General features: G+C 37.7%; 1 protein-coding gene across 14 annotated transcripts in view; it reads left to right on the top strand.

Annotated features, from left to right (window-relative positions):
- Window positions 1-13327, top strand: part of Herc1 (HECT and RLD domain containing E3 ubiquitin protein ligase family member 1) — a 206681-nt gene that overhangs the window by 123609 nt on the left and 69745 nt on the right. For 6 of the 14 annotated variants that reach the window (XM_087199031.1, XM_087199024.1, XM_087199023.1 and 3 more), the window contains exons 27-35: window positions 1227-1442; window positions 3207-3327; window positions 3535-3772; window positions 3888-4081; window positions 6795-6857; window positions 7233-7388; window positions 9000-9106; window positions 9680-9790; window positions 13008-13184. In XM_087199031.1, coding sequence (XP_087055157.1) covers window positions 1227-1442; window positions 3207-3327; window positions 3535-3772; window positions 3888-4081; window positions 6795-6857; window positions 7233-7388; window positions 9000-9106; window positions 9680-9790; window positions 13008-13184 — 1383 coding nt within the window. The remainder of the gene's footprint in view (window positions 1-1226; window positions 1443-3206; window positions 3328-3534; window positions 3773-3887; window positions 4082-6794; window positions 6858-7232; window positions 7389-8999; window positions 9107-9679; window positions 9791-13007; window positions 13185-13327) is intronic. The other 8 variants (XM_087199032.1, XM_087199030.1, XM_087199029.1 and 5 more) reach the window with 3 other exon arrangements.

Genomic DNA, 13327 nt, shown 5'->3' with positions numbered 1-13327 from the left:
CATTTGTAATTCCACTCTATGAGAAAAAAAAATTAGGCAAACCTAAAATTAGGGTTCTTCTATAAGACTCAAGAGCAGTAGTTTCAACATGTGGAAATCATGAGAAAAAGGAAAGATTGGTACACCATCACAGACTAATGGATCCTGGAATCAAAAAGGGACATTATGGAAAAGCTGTGAGATCTAAATAATATCTATGGTTTAGTTAGTATTGTTGTACCAATGTTAATTTCTTAGTTTTGGTAAATTTACTGTGGTTGTAGAAGGGAAGTCTAAATGAAGGATATACAGGAACTCTCTGTACCATCTTTATAACTGTTTGTAAATGTAACATTATTTAAAAAAAATTTTTTTAAGAAGAATAGACTGATCTACTATGATGGTAGATTGTCTGTAGTGGATTGGGTAGATAGAGGCAGAAGTTCAAGAGAGCCACAGAGAAACAATTCAGAATTACTTCTAATTTTGAGCTTTAAAAGACTCATTCTAGGGGAGCCTAGTGCAAGACAGAAATTTCAGCACTCAGGGGGCTGAGACAGGAGGACTGCAAGTTCAAGTCCAGCCTAGGCAACTTAGCAATTTAGTGAGACCCTGTCTCAAAATTAAAAAAAAAAAAAGGCTGGGGATGTAGCTCAGGGCAAAGGGCTTGGGTTCAGTCACCACTACTGCCCCCACCGAGAGAATATTCATTCTGTATGATCTCATTATTGCTTCTTATACTACCTTATAGCTTTGAAATGTGCATCTATATCTCCCATGAGCTTCACAAGAGCTCTGTGAGTAGGTTAAATAAGTTACTGTCAGTCTCATTTGTACTTGACGAAACTGGTTCTCAAGAAGTTAACTGACTTCAAAGACCAAAGATACAGCCTTCACACCACATCTTCATCCAAATCTTCTTTAAGGGCCAGAGTTATAGCTCAGTAGTAGAGCACATGCTTAAATTAACATGGGCAAAGCCCTGGGTTCAGTCCCCAGCACCCAAAACAAATCTAAATCTGCTGCTTTTCCCATTGTACTGTGTAGCTTTTTAAAATACTGAAGTGTGCTTATAGAGTGTTTCGAGCTATCTTGATATAAAAAAATAGTAATAATAAAAAATAATAGCAGAATAGGTTACTAGGAAATGTCGGAATTTTTTTGTGCTAAATAATAGATTGTGGTGTATGGGATTCTTTTATACCTGAGTTCAATGAAGAACTCTAAAATATGTTTTTCTCCTCAAGCTTCGTTTGGAGGCACTTCACCAGATCCTGGTTCTGTTGTCTGGGATGGAGGAAAAAGGTAGCCTCTCCTTGGCAGGAAGCAGATCTAGTTCCGGCTTTCATTCGTCCACCTTGCTCACATCTGTGAGACTGCAGTTCCTAGCGGGATGTTTTGGTTTAGGCACTGTTGGACACTTAGGAACCAAAGGAGAGAGTGGCCGGTTGCATCACTATCAGGTAGGTAACACCTTGCAGTATACGCACATTTTAACTGTCTTTTTTTTTTTTTTTGGTACTGGGGATCGAACTTGGGACCTTGCGCTTGCTTGCAAGGCAGATACCGGAACCACTGAGCCAAATCCCCAGCCCTTAACTGTCTTTGTATGATAAAGACATTGTCATAATATGAAACTGTAGTGTTTGTGATTAAGGTTTAAAAATGTAAAGATTTCAAAATAACCTTTTAAAGGTATCTCATTGATTAAGCTTCTTAACTAGTGTAGCTAGTATTAGATGAGCCACAATACTGTTGTACTTTTTTGGTTCAGTTTTATTAACCCTTAGTCAGATTAGACAGACCTAGATCTAAATTGAGATAGAGATTAGAGTTTGGAAAGTGTTTACATTTTTAGATTTGATTATGTTACCTAGTTCTTCTGATTCTTTTTATAATTTTTTTTAAATGCTACTTGTATATCATAGTCCTAGGAAATACTGCTTTATGAAGAAGAAGGATTTTACAGTTAGGAATTATCAACCATTTAAAATAGGTTTATTCACCAACAGAGCTAAGAGACAACCTACAATGTGGGAAAAAAAAATTTTTAGCAACTGTACCTCAGACAAAGGACTACTATCTAGAATATATAAAGAACTGAAAAAAAATCAGACCCCCCCCCCCCAAATTTAAAGACCCAATTCAAAAATGGACATCTGAAATGAACAGACATTTCTCAGACAAAGAAGTAAAAGCAGCAAATAAACATATGAAAAAATGCTCAACATCACTGGTCATTCAAGAGATGCAGATGAAAACAAGAGTGAGATTCCACCTCACCCCAGAAAGAATGGCTGCTATCAAGAAATCAACCAATAACAAATGCTGGCGGGGTTGTGGGGAGAAAGGAACCCTTTTCTGTTGTTGGTGGGAGTGCAGACTGGTGCAACCACTGTGGAAATCAGTATGGAGACACCTCAAAGAACTAGGACTAGAGGTCCCATTTGACCCAGCTATTCCCCTGCTGGGTATCTTCCCCAAAGAATTCAAAGAATCATACCACAGCAATATATGTGCACCCATGTTTATAGCGGCACAGTTTATAACAATATAAGCTTGGAAATAGCCCAAGTGCCCATCAACTGGAAACTGGATAAAGAAAATGTGTTTTTTTTAAAATAAAATGGGAGTACTACTCAGCCATAAAGAATGAGAAACTAGAGACATTTATAGCTAAATGGATGCATATTGAGGCCATACTCTTAAGTGAAGTAAATAGGATACACATGTGTAAATACCAAATAGTTTCTCTAGTGTGAGAAACTGAAAGTGCAAATAAGGACTAAAATGATGAAAATGAATAATTGATAATTTGAAATAGGAAGAAAAGGTCCAAAGGGATAGGGAAGTGGGAGGGGAAGGGGAAAGAAAAGAAGGGAAAGGAAAAATTATGAGAAAAGGAAAAAATGGAAAGAAAGACTTTGTAAATAGGGAAGGGGGGGAAGGGAGCACAGGTAATGGGGAAAAAATAAGAACCAAGTACATCATGTACAGGTACAAGCACCCAGTGATAAATGTAAACGTATTCTATACCTAAAACGTATCAATAAAAGAATTTAAGCAAAAAAAAAAAGTAGGTTTATTATTAACCTTTCATATACTGAGAGATAATAAATAAAAACTACCCTTGTACCCTAGAATAGACTAGGGATAAAATGTTATTACTTCTTTTGCAAAGAGGTATTATTATTGATAATAGAAGTTGTAATCTATATGTAATTCAGGATGGGATCAGAGCAGCTAAGAGAAGCATTCAGATTGAAATCCAAGTGGCTGTGCACAAGATTTACCAACAGTTGTCTGCTACTCTGGAGAGAGCCCTGCAAGCAAATAAACATCACATTGGTGAGTCATTGTCCTTGGAAATGCAAGATGCAGGATGCATTTTGCCTGAAGGTATGGTAGGTAATTATGTTCTGTGTTTCATGCTTAATAGCTGGAGACTGAAATTAAAGAATAAATATTCCATATTACTCTTTATGTTTTGGGAAAAATTTAGTAAATGCTGTTTAAAGAATATTCTCACTCATCTCTCTCTCTCTTTTTTAATAGAAGCCCAGCAACGTCTCCTTTTGGTTACGGTTTTTGCCCTGAGTGTTCATTATCAACCAGTGGATGTTTCTTTGGCAATTTCCACTGGTCTTCTAAATGTCCTGTCACAGTTATGTGGCACAGACACTATGTTAGGACAGCCCTTGCAATTGCTGCCAAAGACTGGCGTTTCCCAGCTGAGCACAGCATTGAAAGTGGCCAGTACCAGGTTGCTGCAGATTTTAGCTATCACTACAGGGTAAGTGTCATAAATGTCTTGGTAGAACTATCCTGGGCCTGGTCTTGCCACACTTTCCACAATGTTTGCCCTTCTGTGTTCCTACCACTTAAAAAATTCCTTTTATCTCACATAGGACTTATGCTGATAAACTGAGCCCCAAGGTAGTTCAATCCTTGTTGGATCTACTCTGTAGTCAGCTGAAGAACTTGTTATCTCAAACTGGTGTACTACTTATGGCCTCTTTTGGAGAAGGGGAAGGAGAAGAGGGCGAAGAAGAAGAAAAAAAAGTTGACTCTAGTGAAGAAACTGAGAAGAAAGACTTCAGAGGTACCATAGGCCTTTTTCTCTGTCATTACCTAGAGATATTTACTGCATCCTCATTGAGTGTGGTAAAAATGTAGACTTCTTTCCATTGTGAGACATGAAAGGGTTTTTGTCTGTTCATTTACAAGCCACTTTTCTTTGAGCTGTGTATGATTTAGACAAGGTGACTGAACCTCCTCTGATTAAAGTCTGTTTATCCTGAGACTGCAACTGAGCTGCACATTCTCAAGGTTCAGCCTAGCCTCTCTTTGGCTGTCCAGCTCTAGGACACAGATTTTAGGTGACTGACTTCCTCTAGGTTATGTCTTGCCTAGGGGAAGGCTCAGATTGTTTCTTAGTATTTGGTCCTGATGAACCATTTCTAACCACAGTCCTGGCCTAAAGGGTCCCTGGAGCCTAGGAGTTTTGATGTTTAGGAAGTGGATGATAGAGGAGCTTGACTTCCCCCTAGGCTGTTCTGTTCCGTGCTAAGGATAGAACTCTGCATTATATTTAGCCTCATGCTTTTTGGTTTGCTGAGACAGCATTTTCTCATGGCTTTATGGTGAACACTGTTCTCCGTAGAATTTATACCCTGATGGCAGAACTACTACATACATCTTTTATATAATTAAGGGAAGAGAAGTCTAAAGTTGGTCACTTACTTAAAAAAGATTGTGATCCTGACATATCTCATTGCCATAATAACTTTGGGAACCCTTAAAGTCCTTTCTGGATTAGATGGATTGATAAAGCAAAAAAGCAAGTTACTTAGTCATTCTGTGCTCCAATTCCATCATGTGTAAATATAAGGATAATGATAGAACCAACCTCCAAAGATGATTGTGAGGATTAAATACCTCAATACATTAAAGCCTGTAGAGTAGTGTCTGGCACATAGTAAAAGCTCAGTGAACGGTCATATTGAATATTACAATGAATAATATTAAAAGTTAAATGAAGATACTGCTTAAATCATATTAGTATTATTGTTAACTTATGGGTAGATAGTGGAAATATCCTGGGGATACAAAATAATAAAAGGATTGTTTTGCCCTCATGAACTTGTAGAGCAGTGAGGGAGGCAGACATGCAAAAAGATAATTGCAGTATAACAGAAGAAGCTCAGAAGAAATATCTAAGTCTCTTAAGTCTAAATGTAGAAGGTCATAGGAATCTAACTAAGGACTAACTAGCTTTCCATTTGAGAGGCTAAACCAGTGGCAAGTTCCTTTTCCCTCTATATGTTTAGAGGAGGGTCCTTCCACAAAGACACCCAAGGTCTGATAAAGTAAAAACAATGTTTTCTGCCACCTCCTGCTTCCCTGAGGTCCAGTGGGGACAAAGTGTTGTTAAGAGACTACGTTCTCACCAGTGGACGGACCACAGAGGAGAGGTTGTAGAGTCACTTTTTAGTCTTGAGAGCCTCAAGAAAGCTGGCTCTTTCCTTGTCCAGTAAATGAAAGCCAGTTCTGTGACTGAGTCTTGGCTTTGTAATAGCAGTCTCTGTGTCCACGGCATCCCCCTCTAGTTGTCCTGTGGAGACAGCCATTGGGTCCTCTCCATTGCATGGAGATAGCTAGGAATGAGATTCACTCTAGTCAGCAGTGATCAGGCATTCAGAGGCAGGCTGCCAGGTATTAGTAACCCCTAATCCTTCTGAAATACTTAATTAAAAAGAAGGTTTGTCTTCCATTTGAAATGTAGCAATGATGCTGAAACACAAACGGCATAATCAAATTTTATCAACCAGCTTTATATTTAGGGCCTCTAGGCTTTAAATAATTTAATTAATTTAGTGGGGTTTTTTTCCAGAAATTACTTGCTGGGGGTGGGAAGTAGAATGAAGACCTCATAAAAATGATTTTCCCAGGGAGGCTCTACCAAGAGAGAAGGCTTCATGGAAGAAATAGGTTTTAAACTGGATCTTAAAGGAGTATGTGGGGGCAAGCTTGGAGTGAAATACATGCATTTACATGGCAGGCTAAATGCTTTTATATTCTTCCAACTTTTAACATAAAAACAGTTTGCTTGGGCCGGGGATTTAGCTCAGTGGTTTCACCGGCTGCTGCGCAAACGCAAAGACCCGAGTTTGATCCCTGGTACCAAAAAAACCCCCCCAAACACACAACTCTTTGCTTAGCGTGTAAGTAAAGAAGAGGGAGAGTTCTGTGTGGAAGAAATGTGGAGGAGGAGGAGATCTCAGTTGTTTTTCCTGTAGTTGACCTCAGCAGTTTAGTCATGTCGTAGACTTACACACCCATATCTGGGTGGTGTTAGCTGGATGCACCTTCATGTCAAGGTAGGTTGTTGGCCTTGTGCTGTCACTGTAGCATACCCCTAATGGGAGTCTCTCCTCTATCACAAGTGATTTGTCTATGTGTTTATTAATTCAGCATGCCAGAATCTTTCTGAAAGAGTACTGAATGTACTTGCTCCATATTGTTACAGTTTTCCATTTTTTAATTGTCCTCTAGGGACTGAATTCTGAGCAGCTGGCCCAGTGGCACAGTTCTGGTTGAGGACGTGTTAAAGGGGTTATATGACAGGGAAGGGGGTGTACTACAGGAAGAGCAGGTAGTTTTCTGAATCTGTGAGAGTGGGAAAAGGAAGACGGTGGTGTAGATGCTGGTGGAGAAAAAGAATGGTGTTAACACAACAGATCGTATATAGAGAGATTACCCTCTGGCAAACCACACTCATGCCTAGAAATCTGGGGACTATTTGTGTTTTGTAGAATCTGAGAAGACAGAATATCTTTCAGAGATGTTGGAGTTGGGGGTCATGGAAGTTTTTGAAAGTATGTAAAAGGGTGTGAACTTTCTTCCTATTCAAATACATACACATAAACACTTTTCATACACTTTTAGAGGATCCATAGACCATCCTAAAAATTCTGTCCATTAGAACTCTAGACTTGGGTAAGGAACCATTGCTTTTTAGAGCAGTAGCTTAAAAAAAAAAAATCAAGTACACATACACATTCTACCTTGTTCACTCTAATTGTGCACAACGTAAAAGACGTTTCATTTGGCTTTAAGCTTTCAAAAGTTAGTAGCTTACTGAAAACCTAGCTTGTGAACAAGATTTGTGCTCATTGCAATACAAACATAAGCTCTGTGAGGTAAGACTGTTTCCTTTTGGTTTAATGTAAACTTGTCTCTTCGCTTTTCAGCTGCTCTTAGGAAACAACATGCAGCCGAACTCCATCTCGGGGATTTTTTAGTTTTTCTTCGCAGAGTTGTGTCTTCAAAAGCAATTCAATCAAAAATGGCTTCCCCAAAGTGGACAGAGGTGCTTCTAAATATAGCATCTCAGAAGTGTTCCTCAGGTATATGTCCTTTGCCTTTGTTGTAGAGTTTTTTCATATATCGTATTCATTTTATTAAGATACAGTACTGCTAGACTTTAACAAATTGGACATTTGACCTTGATTTCAAGTTTTTTTTTCTTGTTTTCAGAATACATATTTGATCAAAAGAAAATTCCAATTTCAGATGTAACAACTAATAGAGGATTAATAATAGAAAGTGGTACTGCTGGGCTTGGTGGCACATACCAATAATCCATCTAGGAGGCTGAGGCAGGAGGATTGCAAGTTTGAACCCAGCCTGGGCAACTAACTTAGTGACTTAGCAAGACCCTCTCTTAAAAAGAGGGGTGGGGACAAAGAAGTAGGTCGGTTGAAGGCCCTGAGGTCATTCCATAGTGCTGCTGCCAAAAAAAAGAAAAGCACTGGAAGAGATTGTGGGATTAGAGAATTTGACCCTATTTGTTTAGATTATGACACATACTAAAAATAAATGGAGAACATTCTGTTTAATATGATAATTTGGCACAGGTTTTCTGGCCTCCCTTCTTGGATTGTGATGATACAGATTTGAATTGGCCCATTCCTTTTTTATCATGATGTGATTTAAGTTGCCTTGTGAGTGCTGATTGTGTGCTATCTGTGACAGTTCTCTGTAGTAAGCCTAATTTCTGGCTCTTAGCTTTAAAGTCTGGTCTGTTTACATAGATTATACAGTCCTTTCCTAGTCTGCTTTTTAAATTTTTGATAAAATATGAGCAATATAAAACTTATAATTTTGATCATGTAAGTGTACAATTCAATGCCATCAAGCATATTCACAATATTGTACAACTATCCATTTCCAGAACTTTTTCATCATCCCTAGTATGTTTTAAAATTGCTAGTATGAAATATGTTTCATATTGTGTGTTTTTTTATATTTACATTTTCAATATACTTCAGCATTTTTTCTGTAGTATAATTTACAATAGCTTTTTATTTCATTTAATAAAGTGAGGCTTATATTAAATTCTTAAGCACAAAGAAAACCCAGATATTTATTTTCAACTGGTTTTGTTGTAATTATATGTAGAGAAAAGGAACATGTATTTATGCATCAGTATTCTATGTCTACCTTTGCTAACTCTAGGAAAGTATAAACTGCTTATTCCTCAGGAACCCCAACAGTCTTTGTAGGGCAGTCAGGTCGTGGACTAGAGAGAAGTGACTAGTGAGAAGGTGTAAATAAGCATGAGCTTTAGGGATTCACAGGCCTGTTTAAAATTCTACCTCTCCTGAGCTGTGTGGCTGTGGTCAGATGATGAACTACTCTGAGCCACACCCTTCTTAGTAAAATGGGGCCATAAAATCAGAGTCTGGGAGGATTAATGGAGTTAATGCAGGTAAAATGGATAGTACAGTACCTGGCACGGGTAGTTATTTTAGTGGGAAATGAAAATTGAGGCATAAACTGGTTATTTATACGTGCATTTAATGGGTGTAGGTTGGATCCAGCACTCATGTGATAATGGGTTGAAAAGTCTTTCCACTCATAAATACTCAACAGCCTCAGGATTTGTTTTTCAAGAAGTTCATTTTAACTTTGAATTTATATCACAATGATAAGAAAATGTCTTTTTACCCCACTAGGTATTCCTCTAGTTGGTAATTTAAGAACAAGGCTCCTTGCACTTCATGTCCTTGAAGCTGTGCTTCCGGCTTGTGAATCTGGTGTGGAAGATGACCAAATGGCCCAGGTTTCTATTTTTAAAGTTACTAGAAGACTTTTTTTCCATTTCTGCATTCTGATTCACCCAGAATCTAAACTTGTATATAATTTATTCAGTTATAAATGTGTCATTTATTCAATAGCAAACTTCCACTTTTAAGTCTAATTTCTTTATTTTTTTTCTCAAGGAAGGAGGAATAAGTTAGGAGGTTTGAGAAGAAGAGAGGTAGAGAATACTTGCAAAGTCAGAAGGAAAGGACAGTCTGTAGAATTTCTTATGAGATTTGGGGCTCTCAGAAGAGAAATATGTGAGGTTATACAGCCTAATCAGAGGCCCGTAAGTAGTAAGGCAACATATGAGCAATGGAACCCACTTTCTAGTTGTCTTTCTAAAAAAAAAAAAAAGTAACAGAACCAAAGTAGCTGTTGGATATTGGTATATTTCTGTGTGATCACACTTCATGTGTGATTTAATAGTACATGATACATCTTTTTTTACAATACTTAAAATTTTTCTTTTAGTTACATGTTATGTCTTTTCTTAAAATACTTAAAATTCTACTTTATAAATTTCATTGTCTTTTTTCCTCCAATAAATCAGGTTGTGGAACGCTTATTTTCCCTTCTATCAGATTGTATGTGGGAGACTCCCATTGCTCAGGCCAAACATGCTATTCAGATAAAGGAAAAAGAACAAGAAATAAAATTACAGGTAAATGATTCTTCCGAAACAGTGTTTTTAGACAGCACAAGGGAATGTCCTGTCACTGTCTCTGGGTGCTATGTCCTCTAGAGGACTTTGCTGTATCAGTCACTCCATTTCTTCTTCTACATTCTGACTTCTTCTCCACTGGTTTCTTCCCTCTCAGGTTAGACCCATGCTTATCTCTCATTTCTAGCCTCACAAATCACATTTTTATCAACGAATCCCTGTATGTCCTCTCTCTTACTTGTCACTACTAAACTGTTCAGAGGAATAATCTATACCTCAGCCACTTTCTTCTCATTGTATCTTCAACCCAACTGTCTTACCTTCTGTAGAGATACCGGAATTAAATTTCAAAGATAAGTGCTAATTGCTGAATACAGTGTAAAGGGAATTGGTTTCAGGATCTCCCAAGAGTGCAAAAATCAGTGGATGCTCAAATTCCTTATAAAAGATGGTATAGTGTTTGCATGTTAACTAAGCATATCCTCTCATGTATTTAAGTCATCTCTAGATTATTTCTAATACTGAATATAGTATAAATAGTTATTATAGAGCATTTTTCAGAGAATAATGACAAGAAAAAAGTCTGTATATGTTCAATATAGTTGGAGATTTAAAAAAAAAACTCTTTTCCAGCTGGGTATGGTGATATAACACCTGTAGTGTGAGCTACTTGAGAGCATGAGACCTTTGTCTCGGAAACAATTTTTATTTTCAATCTGTGGCTGATTGAATCTGCAGATGCAGAACCCAGGATATAGAAGGCCTACTGCCTGCTTTATGGTCCACATTTTACTTGACTCTGGAAATGTGAGCTTTCTGTTTTCAGTGCAACACTTTTCCTGGATCTCTGCATATTCTGCCAATCCTTGATTCTCTTTGGAAGTAACTGTTATTTGGTGCCACTTTCACCTTCTCAACATTTCAAAATATTGATATTCCTTAAAAATTTTTTCTTAGCTTTCCTAGCAGCTTTGTTCCTATCCATGACCATATTCACCTACATGCAGTGCCTTCCAAACTTAAATGTTACCCTAATTGTCTCCCCCTCAAAACGTTCCCCTTTTCTTCCTGTCCTACTTCTGGGTAATGATACCCCTATTCCTCTTGTTTTCTAAACCTCAATTCCTGGGACTTCTAGATTCTCTTAATTTCTCCATACATCTAGCCACTAGGCTCCATTGATTTTATCTCCCAAATTGCTCTTGAATACACACATCTAAATTCTTCTTTTAGATTTTGTTATTCTGTATTTTTTCCTGGTTTTCCTTCTACCTCACTAGAAAGGCTTCCTATTCTCCTTTATTGATTTTTCTTTTTCAATATAATTGTATTGTAGGAAAATCACAAGACCTAATCCCATTACCGTTTCTTTTTCTTCAGCCATCACTCTCATTCCTTTTTCTGTACCCAAAGAAACTTTATTCAGGCCCATATGCCATTAATCCTCAAATTTTACTTAAAATTTTGGCATTTTTCCTGAATTCTAGACTACTCGGTATGTAAAAAAATAGCATCTTTAGTTCCATCACATCCTATTCCTTCTGGTTTTCCCAGCCTCCTAGCTACTCAGGCACAAAAACCTAGGAGTCATTTTTGATCCTCTCCTTGTTATCCCTGTCTTCTTGTCTCCATCTGTACAACCTCTAGCTCTTTTGTTGGCCCCTCTTTATAATAAAACTTAAATTTGCCCACCTCCTTATCTCTTCTGTAGTTACCCTATTTCAGACCACCGTTGAGATTACAACAACAGTACAGAGTTAGTTTATATCTCAACTTCCATTGCTTCCCTCTATAGTCCATTCTCTGCACAGGATCCAAAGTAATCTTTTAAAATTGTTAATCACAGAAAATTGATTTCCTGCTTAAAACCCTCCAGTGGTTTTGTTTTGTTTTGTTATTCTTGGGATAAAATCTAGAACTCCTTGTTTTCTGCTTTTGCTCACTGTATCCTGAACACTTTTCTTCTTCCTTGCTTTCCTCCCTCCCTCCTTCCTCTCCCCGCTTCACACTGAGATACATCCCTTAGCCCTTTTTGTTTTTTATTTTGAGACATGGTCTTGCTAAATTGCCCAGGATCGACTCAAACTTGGAATCCTCTTGCCTCAGCCTCCCGAGTAACTCTGATCACAGGCATGCACAGCACACCTGGCACCTTGTTCCTTTTTCATGAACACACTAAGTTTCTTCCTCCTTAGGGGTTTAAGCTGCATATTCCCTCTGGATAAGTTTCAAAAACGTAATATCATGTAGTCACAGCTTCATTATCACTTCTTCAGAGAGTCCTTCCCCAGTCAGTCTAGAGTAGATGTCACATAACCTTTGTCATATCACCTGTTTTAACTTTGACATGGTACTTACTACCTATGTTTTCTTATTTTTTGTCTCCCTCTTCCAAAGTATAAGTTATGTGAGAATAGAGATCTTATTTATCTTTATACCCTGCTGAATATAGAAGTCATGATAGGGTTCCTGGCACAGAGTAGAGGTGTAATAAATGTTCATTGAATTAATGAATTTAAACCCTCACTACTTATTACCACCCTTCTTGTAGCAATCTCCAGATTAGTCTGTCTGGCTTCATTCTTCAGGCCCCTCTTAAAATGTTTATAAAGAACAGATCTGACTACCTGTGTATCAGTCATCTGTATAGGCATTCCTTAGTCTATAAAGTTTAAACTTAATATGGTATACAAGGCCTTCCATGATTTTGTGTTGTCTCTTTTTTTCTCAGCTTGTTTTTTTGCCATTCTCCTCTATACTGTTTGCAATGATTTTAAGTCACCGAATTCTGTTGTACTTTCATGCCTTGGCACATGCTGTGCACCTTAGGTGCCTTTCTCTTCTGTGACCATGTACTTAATGTCTTCTCATCATTCAAGAGTCAATTTGGAAGTTACTCTCTTCTGAATGTTTACCTGGTCCTTCTCAAGCACACTTAAGACACATACTTTTTATGTTTCTTCTATACTTATCACGTAACTTCTGTTGTTCTTGTGCTGCAATGCTGATATTGTTTGTCTTTGTCCTCTAATTAGAATATAAGATCATTTATGGGCAGGATCCAAGCTCTGTTTGGTGTTGTGCCCCCACTGCCTTATACAATAACTGTTACTTGGTAGCTAATTAATAAATGTTTGTGGCATTAAACCAAGGAGCCTTGAGATATATTAGACACCTGGTTTCCTCCAAAATACTGACCCAGCTTCCTTTCTGGTAGAAGCAAGGAGAGTTGGAGGAAGAAGATGAGAACCTTCCTATACAAGAAGTATCTTTTGACCCAGAGAAAGCTCAGTGTTGCTTAGTGGAGAATGGACAGGTTTTAACTCATGGCAGTGGAGGAAAAGGATATGGATTAGCATCAACTGGAGTAACTTCTGGGTGCTATCAGTGGAAGGTATGTGGAATTCTAAATAGTGGTTAGCGTTTTGTCTTTTGAGGTTCTTATAAGAAAAAAAAATCTGGAAAGACTTAAATCATATGTAAGCGATGTGGTATTATTATGTAAAGTATTGTAAGCAGAAACTGAGTGAAGGATAT

Source organism: Heterocephalus glaber, unplaced genomic scaffold, assembly GCF_053883595.1.
Source record: "Heterocephalus glaber isolate CG9 unplaced genomic scaffold, H.glaber_assembly_v1.0 deba00001689, whole genome shotgun sequence".
NCBI lineage: Eukaryota > Metazoa > Chordata > Mammalia > Rodentia > Bathyergidae > Heterocephalus > Heterocephalus glaber.
The sequence above is the reverse complement of the archived record's forward strand: the minus strand, read 5'-3'. Positions and strand labels throughout refer to the sequence as shown.